Here is a 20,266-nt window from a genome sequence, read left to right as displayed (position 1 = left end):
GGAAGATCTTTTGATTTTCCTTTCAAGTTGAGCTTCAGGTTGAATACTTACCAGAGACAGTAAAGATGGTTTCAAGGTTTCTGTTTGATGAAAGTTCAAGACATACACAACATACTTAGCAATTCTGATTGGAAGAGGAGCCTATCACCCAGGAGCAGCTTGTGCCCTGACTTGCATGATATGTGACGGTCCACATAGGCACCCGTCAATTTCTATAACGTCTGAATCCCATGTGAACCAAAAGTTCATTGGACCAACACGTGGTTTTTAATTTAAACTGCTATTAGTTAAATTACAATCTCCTCAATGTAGTGGCTTGAGAAAAAATACATAGCCAAGTGGTAGAAAAATCTATTCATATTTTGATTTCACCACAACAGCTACATCTACCTCGCAAGTCCCTTATCATCTAAAAGGAGTGTGGGATGCTTTGAACCATAGGCGCAGGGTAGACAAAGATTTCAGTGCCAACAAGAAATGGATGGATATCAAAGCTACCCAAAAAGTCCACAAACAAAGCAGCAAGAAGACATACCAAATCAACCAACCCTTCATTCGCCGGTCGAAAGTGTCGAATCAACTTCCTCAAACTTTTCAAAAAAAGTCTCAAAGAGTTTGACAAGATAAACCATATCAAGACAACCAGCTTGTTCCCTGATAGAGTGCATAGATACTTAACATCATCCCCATCCAAACAAATTCAACACCAGCCAAATATAAATCAATTTTTTTTCTGACTAGGATCATCCTTCATGACGTCAAAACAACTTACACTGCGGACAACCAATATCTACGGTACGTAATCCAATCTTAGAGACCAGTGGACCTGAGATGAACCCTCGACATTAGATCTGTGTCGGAAGCCAGATTCATGATCCAAAATTTAATTACCAATTGTAGAACCTGTTTACAATCAGACAACAAGATATTGATTAACCTTTTAGATTGTTAAAGAAGAGTTGACATCGACTTACCACACGCCATATCATTTCTAACCTCGTACTCTTGTAATGGGACCTGAAACAAACCCCAGTTTCACTCAGATTCCCAATCTTCGATCTCAATTGATCAATCTATGCGCTTACTTCGGCAAGTGCAGCAATTTGACGTAAGACAAAAGTGGTCGCTGCCGTGCTAAAGATCGAAAAAGACGGTTTCAATGAAGGCTTCGACTTTCTTAGAATGACAAATGTGAAAAAGATGGCTTGCACGCTGACCTGGCATATCTCTGTTTAGCATTTGTTTTGATGGCGGGACCTTTATTGATAGACGGTCGGTGATTCTCTTCATGTTTCTCAGGAAAACATGGATGAATAGCATGCCTAAAGTATCAAGACGATAGATTAGCAAATAAAATCAACCACTCGGTATTGCACCAGTGAAGTGCGAAAGGAAAATCCTATCAAAATCCAGACGAACCCCATATCACAGCTGAGTAAAAAGGAAGTAGCAAGTGTCCTTTCAGTCAATGCCGGAGAAGGGGTTTCAGCAAATGCGCTAGAGATGCGAGTCAAGATTGCTTCCAAGAAATTTGACTCGGCTCCTTGATTGGAAACTGATCCGATTTCTTCATTATCCCTACAATCCAGAGTCATTAGTTTTTTTTAGTTTGACCAGGCAACGTGAGAATCGATGACTTACCAGAGTGCAATAGTTCTAACTACAGGACTATTGAGCAAATTATCACCATTTTGACCTTCAACAGATTGAGCAAGTGCCTCAAAAGCAGCAAATGAACTAAAAAGATTATCAAGTCTGGGTGAGAAGATAAATTCGCCAAGTCCTCCGCCTACGGTCGAAGGGTTAGTATCAAAGAGTGAAAGTTCTAAATCGTGTATATCCTCTTGATTAACAGTTTGACCAATAGTCGAAGAAAGCGTTTTGGCTAATAACGTAAGGAGTAAAGGATGATGATAATCTTGAATGTTGAGTGCCGTTTTGGATAGAAGATCCTCCGTGGTAGGTTTTTTGATAGTCTCATTCAGAGTGTCATTTGCTAAAGCTAATATCGGTACCATCTGGGTTTCAGTATTATACCTATCAAGAAAAAGCACAAAATTCAATGAATGAAGTTTTCAACGAGATTTCTTGAAAAAATAGGAACTCAACTTTAATTGGTCAGTTTGAGTGCGTTCTAAATGAATAGCCAAAGTGGGAAATCTCAAGATAGGTTGCGAAATATGAATAAGGTGAGAATTGAAAGATGATTTATTGATTGAATCTTTTACAATCACTCGACCAGCGATTCCTAAGTCTCTATCAAGCCAAGTAGGCCAAATTCCACCACCACTATAAAAAACAATCAAGACAAGTATGATTTTTTAAAATAAGATCAAAACCAGAGTTTATGGATTTCTTCATAGGAAAGCACTCACTAAGTCTCTACACCCACTTGAAGGTATCCTAGTTTAGTCTTTTTGGATACTGGTCGGATTTTAAACAAGGACTAAAGACAGAGAAGATCTATTTCTTTAAAATTCCACTCCAAACAAGGTATGATCACAAATCTCGCATTATTCCGAGGAATATCTACTTACGAATCAGTGTGACATCCTACTATGGCTAACCCATTTCCAGCCTGATACGCTCCACCTATGGCAAAAGCAACTGAAGAATTCCAAAAAGTGACAAATCGAGTACACAGAATTAGGATCAAATGTCTGATTTCAATCCATCTGAAAACGTTTCCTCTCTTCACATTCCGGGACTCAACTGATAGAGCTTTGATTCCTGGACAATCGAAAGAATTAAACACGATCAGTACAGACTACCCAATTGAGATGAGAAACAGATTCGATCACCTTGTTACATAATATTTTCCACCTTTTTTCAACCGGGAAGTCCAATCATCCTTTTCTTTTAACCGTTCAAATCCAGCTGATTCGAGTCGCTTTATAGCATTTGAGACCGCATGAAAAGGGGTAGGAGAATGATTTATGAAATTCAGGAAGCTCTCAATGATAGGTGGTGCCGGTGGATGAAACTAGTTGGATTATATTGATTATTGTCAAAGCAAATGAATGAACGTTAGGTTGATGTTGATAGTGTTTTGAGATTAGATCGGCTTACCATCATTGAATAGCGGTGACTTCAAAAAGTGTGTTTGGTTGGGCGGTGGCATTCGAAATCCAACTGATATCTCACTGGAAAGATACCGCTTATTTATAAACCCATACATACGTCGCCAAAATTGAATGATGTCATCATAAACCCATGAATGATCATAAAAATCCAGCCGGCGACCGGCGCGAGGGACTTTGTTAAGTTTGCCGACCCAAACTTAGGGCCTTCGGCGCGAGGGACTTTGTTATGTTTGTCGGCGACCGCGATGATTTCCAGTTTTTATGGATGATTTCAGATGGGTCAAGGGGGACTCGGGAGTCATTCAAAGTTGGATTTCATGATTTTGAATCAAAACCTTTGGAACACTCTGGTCACATCGCTCCTCACCGCTCATCTCAACCTATCAATACAAAATGTGAAATGCATTGAAAGACACGAGAGTCGATTGTGCAGAAACTCTTTGGCTTGATTCTGAAGACATTGTAAAGCTATGCGAGCACGGTGATATTGCAGGAGTGAAAGAAACGATTCTGGTTGTAGAATAGGTCTGGGTGCATAAGCAAAATGACTCAAAGGCATCAAAAAGAGGTCCGATTGGGGCGGCCTAAAGAAATATCACAAATTACACAAAGGGAGAGGTGGGTGGGTAAAAAAAATTATATTCAGATCACGGAGACAAATACAATAAAGATCTCGAATAAAATGAGAATACTTAATAGGAAAGTATATTTTCCTTTGAGAACTGTTCTAAAAGCGGGAAGAACCGGAGTTCGAGAATCATCCACGTCTTACAGGATTTACCAAGAGGGTAAAGAGCGTCCTCAGTGTTAAAAGTAATGAGGTATTTCGGAGGTGGTAAAGAGCACAGCAGTGCAATCATACGCGACGTGATGGCTTACACATAGTTCGTTGTGGCTACGTCACTTCTCCGCTCTCGTATCTAGAAGCTCGCTCCTAGTGCCCAGTAATCGGTAGCAGCGGGATTCGGGAAGACATGAGGAATTGTAGATCAAACTTGTCTTGTCAAGAGCTGATTATCATAGTTGGAGAGAGCCACTCATATCCTATTCGGCCTCCGCATCCCCAGGATGCTTGTCCACTTGTGCATCATCATAAATCCAGTTCGCTAACATATTAGGAGTTATCGGTCCGCCACGGCGGTTTCTGTAAGATTTTGAACAGGAATCTAATAAAAAGACCTTTATAAAGGTTTAAGACAAGACTTCAGCTAGTGTTGACGAGACACGCTGAGTAAGAGAAGCGGAGCACGACGCTCTTTAACAGACCTTTATAAAGGTTTAAGACAAGACTTCAGCTAGTGTTGACAAGACACGCTGAGTAAGAGAAGCGGAGCACGACGCACTGTAAACATCATTCAACTTCCCCAATTTGGCAGAGGAAAATGATTAATAGTACAGTTTTTCATAAAAGAATCGAATACTGCACACCTGGGCCATTTCACCCACACTACATATGTGCAGCAAGCTAAGTCAATAGTTGTCTATCATGTATATACAGGTCTGCTCAGTTTTTTGCCCATCAGAATAAATAAATCACATGTTATACCACATGTAACTTTTTCGACTTTGAAATTTTTTTCCCAAAAATTCACTACATATAATTCTGTAGCTGCTCAGGCAATATTGTTGAAGCTATGTCTTAGTAACAGAAAGTGTGTTACATGCAGTTGAGTTGATGAGATCACACCAAAACATTGAGTCAGTGTATGTAGTCAATCTTTTGGAAGCTTTTTTCAATCTGAAAGAAGTTACAGCATGTATTACATATGAATAACTTGTCCTGATGAGCAGATAACTGAGCAGAACTGTATGTACATGATAACCACATATTCACTGAGCCTGCTACACATATGTAGTGTGGGTGTTATGGCTCAGGTGTGGAGTGATAGACCATTTTATGACAAATCATACTCCCAATCATTTTTCCCTGCCCACTTGGGGAACCCGAATAATGTCTGCAGTGACGCTCTTTAACAGACCTGAGGAAGAAATAAAAGACTAGTATAAAGAGAAAAAGACCAAGCAGCAAATAACAAATTCCCACAATAGGAATGTAGGCTTCAGCGAAGATAAAACAAGCAGAGCAAAAAGAAGAGACCTTACCTTAGAATAATTTTCCCCGATAAGGGGAAAAAGAATCTAAGGAGAACAGTGCCCTGGTATATAAGAAAAATCACAACTGACACTAACACTACACCAGGGGGTAAACCTACGGCAAGAAAACGGTTTTCGAAACCGTTTTCCTGCCGTCACGGTTTTAAACTATTTGTGACGTTTCTGAGACGATTTCAGATGGGACCGCACGAACACGGTTCCCATCACCGTTTTTGGCGGTGCAAGCAAACCGCCTTGGTGACCGCTAAACACGGTCCCTGGAACGTTCTGAGGGTACGTCGTAGAATGTGCCAAAAGAGAATCAGGCAGCGAGATTTGAACACAGGCGGAAAAAAGAGCAAAGGGCTTGATCATGGCCACAGAGCCTTTAACTGCTACACCATTTGGACCACGCTGTGAAATCACCTTAGGTCATATGAGTTTGCTTCCAAATCATCAACCGCCTTTCAAAAGCTGGCCTACAACCATCAGTGATGATTGATTGCTCGCATGGTAACTAACAAAAATTACTTGCACCAAGAGTTTAGTAAAAGAAACTAGGATTGAAGACGAATCGATTAAAAAAGAAGATATTTAAAAAGAAGACATTAAAATAGATGAATCAGATTTAGAAGCGATTTTAATAGCCTTGATGAGTGTATTACAAGCGGCATATGGATTTAATCCAACAAGATTGGTCGATGAAACGAGGGATGTTACGAGTGTTAGAAACGATTTTGAGAACGAAGAAATGGAGTAGTGTTTTGAAAGGTAGTCTAGAAGGATTCTTAAATCAAAATCAAGAACCTAAGATTATTAAAGAATGGATTGGATCTAAAGACAAGAAAAAGGATAAGAAAAGAGTGGAAGCAGTTGATTCTTCTTTTGAGGCTAGAGAGCGTAGAAAACTTTTGGCTAGGAAGTTGTTTGTTGAGTGTTGGAATGGGTTGAAGATTGGATTAGGATCAAATGGTAGGTCAAAGATGTCTTTTTGATACGTATAAGATTTTAAACTTGATTATTGAATTGGAATAAGCGATTTACTGACAAAGGTTTTTTTATATAGCTACTGAAATTGCTGCTGGAAGAGTTTTTGATGTGTTTTAAGGTGAAGAAGGATCGATTGCTCGCATGGTAAGTCACAAAAACATTTTGCACGTCAAGTCGTCGTTGCTGAAGATATTTCAACACAGCTTGCTTCCAGTATGTAAGACAGGACACCGATTGCAACAAACCGCTTCACCACCGCCTCAGCAGCCGTTCTCAAACGGTTGCTGACATGCAGCTTGTTCCAGAAGCGGTGGTGGAACGGTGTCCAAATCGGTTTCGGCGAACCCGGTTCCACACCTTCCTGGGCGGTTCAGGTGACGAAACCTTTGAAATCGTCACAGGAACCGGCCGAGGCCGAGGACCATTACCCCCTGGTGTAGAGAGAAAAACAAATATCACACGGAGAACAAAAATTAAACAGAAACCTTGAACACTTTGACTTCAACACTTCAACATTAATATCAACTACATCTCTGAGACATTCACACATCTTCAAACCTACTTGATCTTCTTGATCACTATGAATACTCGAGATATGTTCAGTTCACACGATAGATTCATAATTGTTCACAGACATAACTGATAAGTTCTTGACCGACAATAATTAACAATAATGTATTATTTCAACACGCCCCCTCAAGATCTTGTCAGTTACATTTTTACACCTAATCTGCTTCTAAGCCTGATGAATTGCTGTTTTCCTAATGCTTTCGTAAGTAAATCTGCAACCATTTCTGAAGTAGGACAATGTTCTAATATTAAATCTCCGTTCTTCACAATCTCTCGAATCCAATGATACTGTATTTCGATATGTTTCGTTCTTCCATGAAAAATTGATTTATTAGTAAGGTGAATAGCACCTTGATTATCACTTTGAAGAACAGTCGGATCAGAATCTGAACATCCAAAATACTGCATCATCCTTCTTAACCACAGCAATTCCTGTCCAGCCTCAGTAATAGCACGATATTCTGCTTCAGTAGAAGACAGAGCTACAGTAGGTTGTAATCTACTTTTCCATGACAGAGCTCCACCGGCCAGAACAAAAATATAACCAGTAGTTGATCTTCGAGTATCTTTGTCACCTGCCCAATCGGCATCACAATGTGAGATTGGTAAAGAAAAACTTTGTTGTCCTGAAACTTTTAAATCATCTTCTCCTGAGTAAACAATTCCCAAATGCATTGTACCTTTTAGATATCGAAAAACTTGCATAGCTGCATTCCAATGTTGTAATCCGGCTCTGTCCAAATGTTGAGATAAAACTCCAACCAAATGAGCAAGATCAGGTCGAGTACACTGTGACAAATACATAAGTGAGCCAACAGCGCTTCTATAGTTGAGACCTAGTTTGGCAAAATTTGAACATTCTTCATCAGAGGATCGATATAATTTAATGTTTGGAGTAAGTGGTGTTGAAGCTGGTTTTGAGTTTATCATATTAAATCTATTCAGCACCGTTATAGCAAATTTGGTTTGAGTAAGTGCATAGATGTTAGGACCTCTTCTATCTATTTCAATACCAACAATTGATTGAGCTAAACCCAAGTCTTCCATTTCCCATTTTGAAGAAATTTCATCTTTGAAAGTTTGTGAGTTATTACCGGTGATAGCCATGTCGTCAACATGAACATACACCACCGTAAATAATTGTTGTACCTCATCTGACCTTATGTAAATACATGGATCAATTGAGCATTGTTCAAAACACAGACTTATAAGATACTGAGTCACATCATCTTGCCAAATCTTTGGAGATTGTTTTAAGCCGTAAAGAGATCTGTTTAATTTTAAAACTTTGTCTTCTTGACCTACTACAACATATCCTTCAGGTTGTTCAATGTAAATTTCTTCCTCAAGAATTCCGTTGAGAAAAGCAGTCACTGCGTCCATTTGATGTACTTCCCAGCCATAAATAGCAGCCATAGCAAGAAGTAAACGTAGTGAAGTAGGTTTGCCTGTAGGAGCAAAGGTTTCGCCGTAGTCTTCACCTTCCACTTGAGTATTTCCCATGGCCACGAATCTTGCTTTGAACTTAACTGAATTGTCTGGATTAACCTTCTTTCGAAAAATCCACATTCCACGTATAACAGACTTATGAGATGGTCTATCTACTAGTGTCCATATGTCTTTCTTTAGCAAGGAAGACATCTCCTTATCACATGCAAGTTTCCATTTGGGGGAGTCACCCGCCAACATGGCCTTCTTGAATGATTTAGGATCAGGAGTGGAATTCAGAACTGCATTGTAACATTCTGGTAAGCAGTCAAAATACGAAGAAATACAGAAATCGTCTTCATTAATTTCAGCAATTCGGCTCTGAGGGTTATAAGGTTGATTTAATCTATTTAAGTATTCTTCTCTGATTGATGAAAAATTGTCGAACGCTGCATATCCACCCATTCCTTTATAGCTCACTTTGGGTTGTGATCCAGTAGACTTTCTTACGTTAAGATTTTCGAAGCAATTTTTGGTTGCAATTTGTGGAACAGTATGATCACCTGATTCATCTTTGTCTTGAACTAAATCATCTTTATCTTCTGATTGGACAATTGTTTGTTGAGTTTTGATTTCCGAATCAGATATAATTAATTCATCTTCTTCATCAGAACAGAACGATCTAACAATATCTCTTGAAGACTGTTGATTGCTGATTTTATCACTAAACGGAAATATTTCTTCATTGAAAGTAACATGATGAGAGGTATGAAACTTATTATCACTTAAATCGTAGATAAGAAAGTTGAAGTTATCTTGTTCGAAACCAACCAAAACACCTTTAGTACTGACAGGTGAGTATTTTGAGTTTCGTAATTCTTTTCTAATGAGTCGATGAGCTTGACATCCGAAAACTCGTAAATGTGAAATGGTAGGTTTTCTAAAGTGCCATACTTCGAATGGTGTTTTGAAGTCAGGAAGAGATCTGGTAATAGTTCTATTTGTGAGAAACACAGCAGTTGAGCATGCCAGAAACCAGAACGTATTTGGTAAACTAGCTTGAATCAATAAACATCGAGCTTTCGTGTTGATAGTTCGCATTCCTCTTTCAGACACTCCGTTTTCCTCAGGAGCATACCCGGAAGTTAAGTGAAGTTCTATTCCAAGTTCCTGAAGGAAAGATCCAAGGAGTTCGTTCACAAACTCACCTCCTCGATCCAAAGTGAATTGTTTAAGTTTACAACCAGTTTGTCGTTCACTCAATGCGATATAAGTTTTGAACTTTTCGAAAACTTCTTCTTTAGTTTTACTCGTAAGACCAAAAATATGTCTGAAGCAGGAGAAATCATTGCAGAAAAGAATAAAATATTTTTCATTATTGAAACCAGTTATCCGACAAATTCCACTAAGGTCAACATGAACATTTTCAAGAAATTTAACAGCACGAGGACGAGTATGATTGAAAGGTAATTTGGTGTTTTTAGAAAGAGTACATGTTTCACAGTTATCAAGATTATCATCCATAAAATTAACTCCATCAACACTTTCATGCTTTATCATTTGCTTAAGATAATTTTCATTCAAATGACCTAGTCGACGGTGAATAATAGATGAGTTAATCTTGATTTTCTCCTGAGGTGATTGATTTGAGAGGCTTACTGGATTAATTTTAACATTCATAAGACCATTCTTGAGAAAAACCCCATTAAACAAGGCTAATCCGTCTTTCACTAAAGCAAAGTAAGATGGTTCTTGATCATCGTAAACTTCTCGAACTCCTTTTGATTTTAAAATACAACCTGAGATTAAGTTTCTTCCTAATTCAGGAACATATAAACAGTCAACTAATTCAAAAACTGTTCCATCACCAGCTTTTAGTCAAACCTTTCCAATACTATCAACAGCTAATGAAACACCACCACCAGCTAGTTTTAATCTTTTATTAACATCATCAACCTTCTTGAGACTATCTGTTTCAAACAGGCTAACATCATTAAACATATGATGTGTAGCACCAGTATCATGAAGAGCCCAAACCGAGTCAGAGGGAACAGATTCAGTTGAGTTCGCTTCAAGATCTTCATTTAAAGTGGTGAATTCAACATTAAAAGACAGGTTCTGAAAAGATTCTGTGACTGAGTTTGCAGAAGGATTCTCGACACGTTGCATACCCCGAATCTGATAAGAAGTACTCGACTGAGGTAATCTGTTAGAGAAATTTCGACCTCGTTGATTCCAGTTACCTCGAGTTCTTCTTCTAGCTAGAAAGTCATCTCGTTCCTTGAAATTTTCTGGTTTAGACCAGCATTTCTCGGACGGATGAGGTCCTTTACAGACAGTTTTGGTACATAGAGTTCTAGCAGATCTGTTCGATGATAGATTAGAAGTAGATGAGTGAGCTTCTACGTGATGAACTTCTCTAGTGGCTTCAGTTGAAAAGTTATTTTGACGAGTATCGTAATCTCAAAGGTACTTCATAACTTCTTTTCGAGTTAAGGGTTTGATAGTATTGTGAATAAACTCTACAGTAGTAGGTGGAAGAGTATTAATAGAGTCAATTAGGCGAATAGCAGTTTGTTGATCATCCATTTTTCCTCCATATCGAGTGAATTCAACATAAAGATTTTCAAATTTATCCAAGAATGAAGACATAGAGTCACTACAATGTATACTAACAGTGTTCAATGTTTTAGAAATAGAAGCAAGACGTTGAGAATTAATAAGAAAATGCCTATCCTTGAGGAATTCCCACAAACTGAAAGGATCATGAATTATTTGAAGAGTGTCATTAGGATCGGTGAGATGATTTATCGACTGAGTGTGATTACTTTTATCCAGATGATTAAGAATGAATTCGACAATAATTTTACTAGTTTTAATAGCTTGAGCACTATTCAGTTCAGGATCTTTGAAGTCTTTAACAACAAGATAGTGATGCAATTCTAAACTATCTAGACTTCCAAAGATTGCTCTACTCCAAGTTGGATAATTACCATCTTCAAGATTTTCTGAAATTTTAAATTTACTAAGAGCATTAGTAAGTTGAAAACCATACTTCTGAATAGCATTTCCAAAAAGAGGCGTGATGTTATCCTCGGTGTTAGACATCATAGAAGTTTGAGTTTTGTTTTGATTTCTGACGGTATCGACTGAGGACGTTTCAGTTTCTTCAGTTTCTTCTTCTTCGAGATTACCAATATCGAGAGGACTGGATGGTTCTGAACTAGTTGACATAAGCTTGATCGATTAGATCGAAAGCTCTTGCTACCATGTAAGATTTTGAACAGGAATCTAATAAAAAGACCTTTATAAAGGTTTAAGACAAGACTTCAGCTAGTGTTGACGAGACACGCTGAGTAAGAGAAGCGGAGCACGACGCTCTTTAACAGACCTGAGGAAGAAATAAAAGACTTAGAATAATTTTCCCCGATGAGCACAAACATATACAACACACCTTTATAAAGGTTTAAGACAAGACTTCAGCTAGTGTTGACGAGACACACTGAGTAAGAGAAGCGGAGCACGACGCTCTTTAACAGACCTGAGGAAGAAATAAAAGACTAGTATAAAGAGAAAAAGACCAAGCAGCAAATAACAAATTCCCACAATAGGAATGTAGGCTTCAGCGAAGATAAAACAAGCAGAGCAAAAAGAAGAGACCTTACCTTAGAATAATTTTCCCCGATAAGGGGAAAAAGATTCTAAGGAGAACAGTGCCCTGGTATATAAGAAAAATCACAACTGACACTAACACTAGAGAGAAAAACAAATATCACACGGAGAACAAAAATTAAACAGAAACCTTGAACACTTTGACTTCAACACTTCAACATTAATATCAACTACATCTCTGAGACATTCACACATCTTCAAACCTACTTGATCTTCTTGATCACTATGAATACTCGAGATATGTTCAGTTCACACGATAGATTCATAATTGTTCACAGACATAACTGATAAGTTCTTGACCGACAATAATTAACAATAATGTATTATTTCAACAGTTTCTAGATGCATAGGCTAGGACCCCGGAAAGCTCCTGGAGAACAAACCGTCCTCGATCCATTCCGGCCCCGGCCCTCACACTTTCACTATTTGCCCCGAGGAGAGGTGGGTTAACATGGATTTCTCGGTGGTAGGAGAAGCGCCTTGATCAGGGCTCTCGATTACATATACTTTCAGTTTTGTACCACGTGTAACCACCGAGATATCCGTATGTAAGTACCCGACCCGAGCCGGTATGGATTTTCGTCGGTCTGGGGGGGCAAAAGTTACAAATCACACATTTCCCAAGCCACCAGTCATGTTCAGGGTCAGACATGTGTACCATCTGATAGCCCTCGTTGAGGCGCATCTTTTGCACCTGTCACATCTCTGGTACCATGTGACATGACTTCACAAAACACCGGTATCCGAAAACCCCCTCAGGACGGTTTGTTCTCCAGGAGCTTTCCAGGGTCCTCATAGGCTGCTATTAGCCTACGCCAATCTGTGATCGAACGCAATAGAGTACAAAAATTCGTATGAGACGGATGTTAACAGATGTTTTAACTCGTTGAAAAGATCAGATTAATTGTTGAAGAGTTGGTCACACATACTCGTTCCAGAACCTGGTCCACCTTCATTTATCCAACTGATAACCGTGTCTGTATTTGAACCAAATTGGTCCTCCCGGTATCTGAATGGGTATGTTGTCATGTCAGCAATGAGCTTTGAAACCGGTCTACTTGTGTCCCCTAAATAACCCATCACGAGGATAGGTGAAAGTGATAACAAGCAAGCTAAGAATAATCTGATTTTCATTGTATAGAGGTTTGGTTGAATAAGTTAATAGGTTTACGTTGAAGTAATTTGATGACTCAAGCAAAAGTGATTGATGGTTTGGTTTTCAAATGAGTGTATGTTTGGAGAGTGTTGTTGATTAATGATGATGAAGTCAAAGCAAAAGAAGCTGAGTGTGCATGGGGGATAATCCTCCCTCTGTCAGCAGTATTCATACCCGTTCCTGGCGTGTGGTCATTGATGATGAGTCGTGTAAAGCTGGGGGCACCACCACGGTGTTCGCACTACCCCTCAAATTGTAAGGGAGAGAGTCGGGAGTCTAATCCACTATTATAATTATCACCAATGTCAGACGCTAGCTAATATCACTGGGCAAATGTAGTATTTTTCCCAAGTGAAAAATGATTGACCTGAAGGACAAACAAAATTGAAAAAGGTGGAATTCTGCATTCATTCTTCATGTGCATTAACACTGCATTTTTCTGCATTGATGCTGCATTTTTTTTCATTAATGGCGCATTAATGGTGCATTTTTATGCATTAACATAGCATTTTTAATCATTTTTGACATTAATTCTAATCATTTTGCATAGCCGAAAAATACTACATCTGTGCAGTGTATGAGTCGAGTAGATGCAAGTTGTAACACCCTCATGCCGTTTCGACAATAAAAATCTATAATGCTAGCTATCTTTGATATGCAACTTTGCCATCATCCTAAAGTTGAGCTCAAGTTCCATGTGATGTAAGTCTGACTCAGGAGATTTTCACCTGAAAAACAGCATTAGAGGAGGGAAAACCAAGTTTGTCAAAATCATGTTAGATATGAAATATGCAGAAAGGTTGTGCCTTGCGCACCGTTGTACGCTTCAGATTAAGTACCCGAAATATGATACCATACGTCTTGAGTTGTGAAGGAAAGAGCCAGGAGACCTTACTATTTGAGTGTTTTAAAAATTCACTAAATAAATGATAGACCCAGTCCAATCTTAGTCTTCCTCGCAAAAACGAGCGAGAGGGAGTTCGGTATTTCAAACGTTAGTGGAGTTTGACACGGGGTTCAACTTCAAGTCGGCCAAAAAGTCAGGAATCACCTGTTTTCGTCTCGACTATGAAAATATCTAGAAAGTTAGCAACGGTTCCTTTTGCCATCAAATCAAGCTGAAACAAGAATTTATATGATACGTTGCTGCTTTAGCCTCGGTGTGATAACTTGCTTTGTGATGGCTAGTTGAGAGGTCTGCTAAGAATGTCTCAAGCCACTTTTCAAGGATGGAACTCCTCGGGCTCAGGACGAATCTCTCTTTGAAGTTGCTGGTCTTGGATCAGAAAGATACACCACACTGGTCGTCTCGGTAGTTTCCTAGTAGAGAGGCAAGTGGAAGGCAGATATCAAGATGGAAGATAGCCATAGGACAAGTCTGTATTTCTACAGGACTAGGTGATACGGCCAAAGCAAAGATGACATCAGGGAGGTTTCCGAGCCTTCACTGCAGTCATCGCCGTTAGGAAAGCCAGATCCGCCCTCTTTCCGGTGTACTTTCGATTCCCATTCCTCACTTCAGTGACATCTTATGGATTAAAGCATCAGAAGGATAGATACTTTTCAGGTCAGCAGATTTGTTTCTGGAGATTTTATAATCAAGTCTTCCCTCGATTCCCTCGTTAACTTTGACTTTCTATCATCATATCACTACCATCTGAGTTGTCACTTGAAGTTGACCCCTTAGTAGCGCGTTCCTCCATTTTCTTGCCCGGTTCATCTTCACTGCTTGTTCAGTACACTTTAAAGCATTCATTGAGGATCATTTACATGCGACCATCACATCTCCATGAAACAATTTACTCGTGAAAAAATACGAGAACGGACACGTGAAGCTGGAATTGGACGCGTCAGGATTTCAGCAATAGTCAATTATGTAGCTACATGATTGAGGTATTCAACATGTAATGCTTATCTAATTTTCTTTGGTGATTGATGCTGTGTACATATAATTGTGATTGCTGTTGGTGAGCAAAGTTATGACGTAGTGGTATGATTACTAATCTCACCAAGTAATGAGATCACGGTTTTGGATCTAACATATGACGTGGTCAACAAGAGTTGATGAGATGTTGGTCAGGTTTATAAACAGAGGCTTTCTAGCAGATTCCTTTCTTTCTCTTTCTCCATCAAATCCTTATCATCACATTCAAGAAACTTTACTCGTTTTCAATCCTCACTTTGCCTTGTGGCTGTATATCCCACAAGAAGTGCACAAGACACATGTCAATCTGAGCGTATTCCAGCTTTCCAGCCTCGTCATGCTTTCGGCATTGCTGAGGATACATTACTGGTAGCATGAACCAAATTGGGTAGATATATTATCCAATAGGTCAACAAAAACCATCTCCACGTCTAAAAGCCGATCGAATCATGGCCTAAGACTATAGAAACAGAAAACAAAAACCGGTCATTCATGGTCAACAACACGATCTTACGGATTTGAGCAAATAATCCTCATCATCTGAGGAAATGATCTGATCTCCAGACATCATCGATCCGTGGAAAACCTTGAACGAAGTCACTCAGAAGATTGAAACGTTTTCAATCTCAATGACCTTCACGATTCGCAATGTCAAGATATAATTGCTGGGGGGAAATCAGACTAAACCGCATGCAATCATGTCAATGAGCACGCACATAAACAAGTGACTATGACTTAAATTTTGCACATAGCAAACAGGAACCAATCTACAGAGTTTGTCCAGCTTTGTTCTCCAAGTACTAGACGAGTTTGAGTCATTTAAATTTTGCGCTGCGAGGCGAAAGCTCGAAAAATGAAATTATAGATCTAGAACGCAATACATTCGATTTAATCGGTTGGTATGTTGATCGAGATTCAATCTTATTGGTGTTACCTACCAATCATAAATTTCATGTTTTCAGGGTGAGAACAGGTGAAAAAGAGGCCAAGATTGGAGATTCGAGAACTTGGGGTAGGCACATGAATCCCTCACTGTAAATCTCATATCTGGTGCACTCTCTATGGTGGGCAGTGCCAAGATTCGAAAGATCAATCCCCGACTTTTTTTTCTTTTGACCCTCACTCACCTCCTGACGTCCAAAGTCACCGCGGTATAACCCTTCAAATCATTCCTCACCCCGCATCTATTCTTAGCAAGCAGAATATACACAGGCACGAGTCTCGAGGCGGCCTAACGTTAAATGATGTTAGTCTTGCTGGCGGGGATAGATGAGTTATCAACTTTATTTTTCTTCAAAGGTTCTGGATTGCAATTTAAAATCGATGATTCTGACAAAGAGTTAAGGTCAGTTGTCATGTCAAGCACTTTGAGGAAAATCCAAGATAAAATCATGTCTCCTTACATAAGATCTTTGTCTTTTCGAAACTCGACAAGCGCTTGATTGAACTTACAATCAAGTAAGGATGGTATGTAAGTAATCCGTTGAAACGAGTTGAGGAAAACTGATTAATTGACCTCTTCTGTGTTTCCGATCTTGTGGCTCTATGTTAAGTGTGAAATAAGAGGGGATATGTATGTAAGAGAGAAACCCATAATCAAAGTGTTTGATTGGAGTGTTTTGAGGTGTTTTGGGTCAAACAAAAGTTGCAAACAAAATCATCAACTAAATCTACAACTTTAAATCCTAACAAAGCATCCTTGGCTATCCTTGGGTTTGTAAACTAATAGAGTTTAACTGCATTAAATTTACACATTTCCATTCAAATTTCATCCATTGATATTGTAGTTGAGTCCATTTAAATTGATACATTAGCAGTTTGACGCTGGGTGATATATTTAAGCTTTCTACAACTTGATATTAAAAATATGATGATGGTACAAGTAAAGTGATAAGATAATCCACGGCTTAACAAGAAATGTAATTGAAACTATCCTGGAATCGTAAAGACGATCCTCAAGTCACGAATCCCCCAACAATTTTGATTTTCTCATGAATCTATAATTTACTGAAACTTCTCAAACCTCTTGAATTGAAATGAACTTACAATCTGATCAAAAATCACATTACAATCCTCTTTCAAGTGAATCTCATCATCATCAACTTATCCCTTCAAGTTCGACGTCTGTTTCAAACGATTCATCAGTAGATTCAAAGACAAAGTCGACCATCAAACGTCCCAAAACAACCAGAGCTTGGTTCGTATTGAAATTCATCTATCATCTTCATTTTCTTCAAGACTTTGATCGTCATCGTTGATAATGATAAAATAGTAACATACGATTTCTCTCCTTTAAAAAAGTGATCCATGTAGAGGTAAGAAGATCCGATGTGAAGTACCCGAGCTGGATCGGAATAATAATGTAGATCAAGCTTCAATCGTTTGCGTTCATTGTCGATTACATCAGATTAATTGTACTTGGGTTAGTTTTTCGAACGGATTTATTGAGATAAATATCTACAAGACAGATTTCAAGTTCAATGTCATTGATGTGGCTTTATTTTTTACTATGGCTTGACTTTTGATCAGTTCTTACCTATCACTGAGACTCGATTTAAACGAAAACGAAAGAATCCAAGTTTCGATTTATCCATCTCGACCCCAAGCTTTGAACCGAACCCACAAACTACTCAACATCCACTTAATCACCCAATTCTGAACAATCCATCAAGTAAATCTTTCAAAGCTTCGAATTCATGATTATTTTGCTGACATGTTTGAAACTTTTCTACTATCGGATTGGCCGACTGATGATTTCCAGTTCCACCACAACCGCAACCACCAGTTCCACCAACTTACCCTTACCCCTACTCCCAATCGCGATCACAACCACAATCTACACCACAATCGCAGATCAATTTAAACCTGAACACTAGCCAATGTAAAGATCCAAACACTACCTCCAATGAAACTACTTGTGGAAAAGCTCCGAGTTCCGGTAGCGCTATACCAACATTCATAGCTTCTGACGATAATCGAATCTATGGATCCACTTCCATGTCTCACATCATGCACAGTACTACAACCTTCCCAGCCCACAAAATTTCACAATTTGATGAACAATTTTCTCAAGCCTTTGAAACAGGTGAAACAGGTGAAGGTTATATTCGGGTGATTGGAACGGATGAAGAGGAAGAAGATGATGAAAACAGTAGAACACCAAATATAGAAGCAGATGAACCTAATCCTTCATTCGGATCCCTCTTATCACCTTTGACTACTAAAAGTCTCATCCAATCTTACTTTTCTCTTTCGGCTCGAATCTTTCCAGTTTTAAATCAAGAAGAGTTTGTAAATCAAACTTCAGTATCAGGAAGATCATCAAATGGCCATGATGGAAATGCATTACTTTACTCTGTATGTTGTGTAGGAGCAATGAGCTATAGAGTTGATCCTGTGATTAGGAAGAAATTGAGAAAAGCACTTTATCAACTGTATCGTGCTGATGATTTACTACAAAGTTCAGATATCAACACTGTGATAGTATTGCTCTTGGCCGGCTATACAGTCGAATTTGAAGGTGCAAAAGTCTCAAAGAAAGCATGGACGGCTATAGGAGCGGTACGTAAACCTTCATCTTCATCTTTGTTTTTTTCGGGCTTGGGTTTAAGATCACCTATCCAATGACCTTGACTTTCTTTCTTGTAGGCTGTCCGAATTGCTCAGAGTCTCGGAATGCACCGAAGTGGTACATTTAAGAATAGTCCACAAGAGTATCGTCGGTTGAGACGTCAAATTTGGGCATGTTGCATCATTGCCGATCGATGGATATCCGTAATGGTAAGAATGATTCCTGTTTCGAATGGATTTTTTTGTTCATCTTTCATTCAGATCAAATTGACTGATGTAAGTTTTCAAAACAGTTTGGTTTACCCATGACAATAGATCTAGCAGATTGTGATGCAATCTTTCCAGAGGAAAACTTATTGGGATTTGATGAGCATAGAGCATTAGTAGAATTATCTATTTTAGTTGGAAAAGTGGTGAAGTTGCTTTACTCTCCTAGTCTGTTACCTAACCTTGCTTGTCCTTTCTATCTCTTCAATCCTTTACACCTTTTTTCCTCTGATTCAACAGGTTTTCTAAATGTTGATCATTTTTCTTTTGATCTTTTTTTCATACAGCTGGTCTAACCAATGTCACTGATGAACAAGTCAACAGTCTACTGAATGAATTAAACCTTTGGTATGCTCGACTGCCAGATTCGCCCACAACCCCAGCCACGGCTTGGACAGCCGGTCACTTAAGAGTCTATGCTGTACCTGTCCGCTTCCTAATCCATCGACCATTTACCCAGCCTTCCAATGGAAATCCAGGGCGATTACGTTTTGCTGTTGGATCCCTAGAACTAGAGCAGATGAGAGAAGAGACTGCTGAATGCATTCGGTGGGTTGAACTCCATCCCGATTTTCTTGAGGCTTGGGCCATAGGTGCCTACTCTTTCTTTGTATGTTGCTTGACACAGGTCAGTGAATCTCCGCTTCGTCTACCTCACGACCATCTCAGTAAATATGTCTGATGGTGATGGTGGAATGATTCGGATAAAATAGTACCAAGCATACGTCAAGTTTTTCAGTCCAAGCGCACTCGAAGTTTTAGGTCGAGCCAAAGCTATCTATGAAGCAATTCAAGCACCAGAGTGTTATATTCGATTACGGACATGCGAAGTGATTAGAGCATTACATCGAGCTGCTACCCTCGCTGGTTCACATCCAATCGGTCCCTCTACGTCTACGACAACCCCATCAGACCCATCAAGAGATCTCTATGCTAATACTTTAGGTCAATCAACTCAATGGGGCGATCTTTTAAACCTAGGTAAGTTCATTACGGTTTTCCATCAGTGGTTTTGGTGAAATGATTAACTGATGAAAGATGAATCTTCTTAGATGCTTTATTTGGTCTGTTTAACAATAATCAAGCTATGATGAATGATTTAAATTTTTTAAATTTAAGAAATGAGAATTTAAAAGCCATAGAAGAAGAAGACCCAAGAAATAAAGAAATTGAAAGTTATGGAGGAATTGGATATGGAGATGGACATGGAGTCGGTGTTGGAATTGGATCTGGAGTTGGAGTTGGTGTTGGAGTTGGTGTTGGTGGAGGGTTAATTGAAAACCCTACAGAACAATTTTGGTTAGGAATGGGATTGAGTAGATAAGAAAAAAAAAGATTGATGTTCATAGAAGAGTAGAGGTTTTGTATAGGTTTTCTTTTATACATATATATATATATATATTCGTTGCTTTTTATATATTTGATGGTTCTCTTTTTGTGTTTTTGATGATTTGATAAATAAATGTACAATGAAAAATAAATGAATTTGAGTTTAAATTCATACATAAAATC

At 38.8% G+C, this 20,266-nt stretch overlaps 2 protein-coding genes across 2 annotated transcripts; one reads left to right on the top strand and one right to left on the bottom strand.

The window, feature by feature from the left end:
- Window positions 1-235: 235 nt before the first annotated feature.
- MELLADRAFT_123262 (uncharacterized protein) lies at window positions 236-3,075 on the bottom strand (the record flags this gene model as incomplete). The annotated part of the gene is made up of 16 exons (XM_007411802.1): window positions 236-428; window positions 536-673; window positions 773-826; window positions 892-903; window positions 975-1,017; window positions 1,086-1,134; window positions 1,218-1,322; window positions 1,420-1,578; window positions 1,642-2,037; window positions 2,110-2,289; window positions 2,376-2,440; window positions 2,489-2,495; window positions 2,538-2,607; window positions 2,714-2,730; window positions 2,802-2,983; window positions 3,070-3,075. 15 exons carry the CDS (start codon window positions 3,073-3,075, stop codon window positions 552-554), a joined length of 1,467 nt encoding a protein of 488 aa, XP_007411864.1.
- Window positions 3,076-16,953: 13,878 nt separating this feature from the next.
- On the top strand, window positions 16,954-20,078 carry MELLADRAFT_108111 (uncharacterized protein; the record flags this gene model as incomplete). The annotated part of the gene is made up of 10 exons (XM_007411892.1): window positions 16,954-17,114; window positions 17,219-17,339; window positions 17,447-17,588; window positions 17,679-18,478; window positions 18,566-18,697; window positions 18,749-18,763; window positions 18,835-18,922; window positions 19,042-19,382; window positions 19,468-19,735; window positions 19,807-20,078. The coding sequence occupies 10 exons, from the start codon at window positions 16,954-16,956 to the stop codon at window positions 20,076-20,078; spliced, it is 2,340 nt and encodes a 779-aa protein (XP_007411954.1).
- Between the last annotated feature and the right edge of the window lie 188 nt (window positions 20,079-20,266).

Source organism: Melampsora larici-populina, assembly GCF_000204055.1.
Source record: "Melampsora larici-populina 98AG31 unplaced genomic scaffold MELLAscaffold_27, whole genome shotgun sequence".
Lineage (NCBI taxonomy): Eukaryota > Fungi > Basidiomycota > Pucciniomycetes > Pucciniales > Melampsoraceae > Melampsora > Melampsora laricis-populina.
The sequence above is the reverse complement of the archived record's forward strand: the minus strand, read 5'-3'. Positions and strand labels throughout refer to the sequence as shown.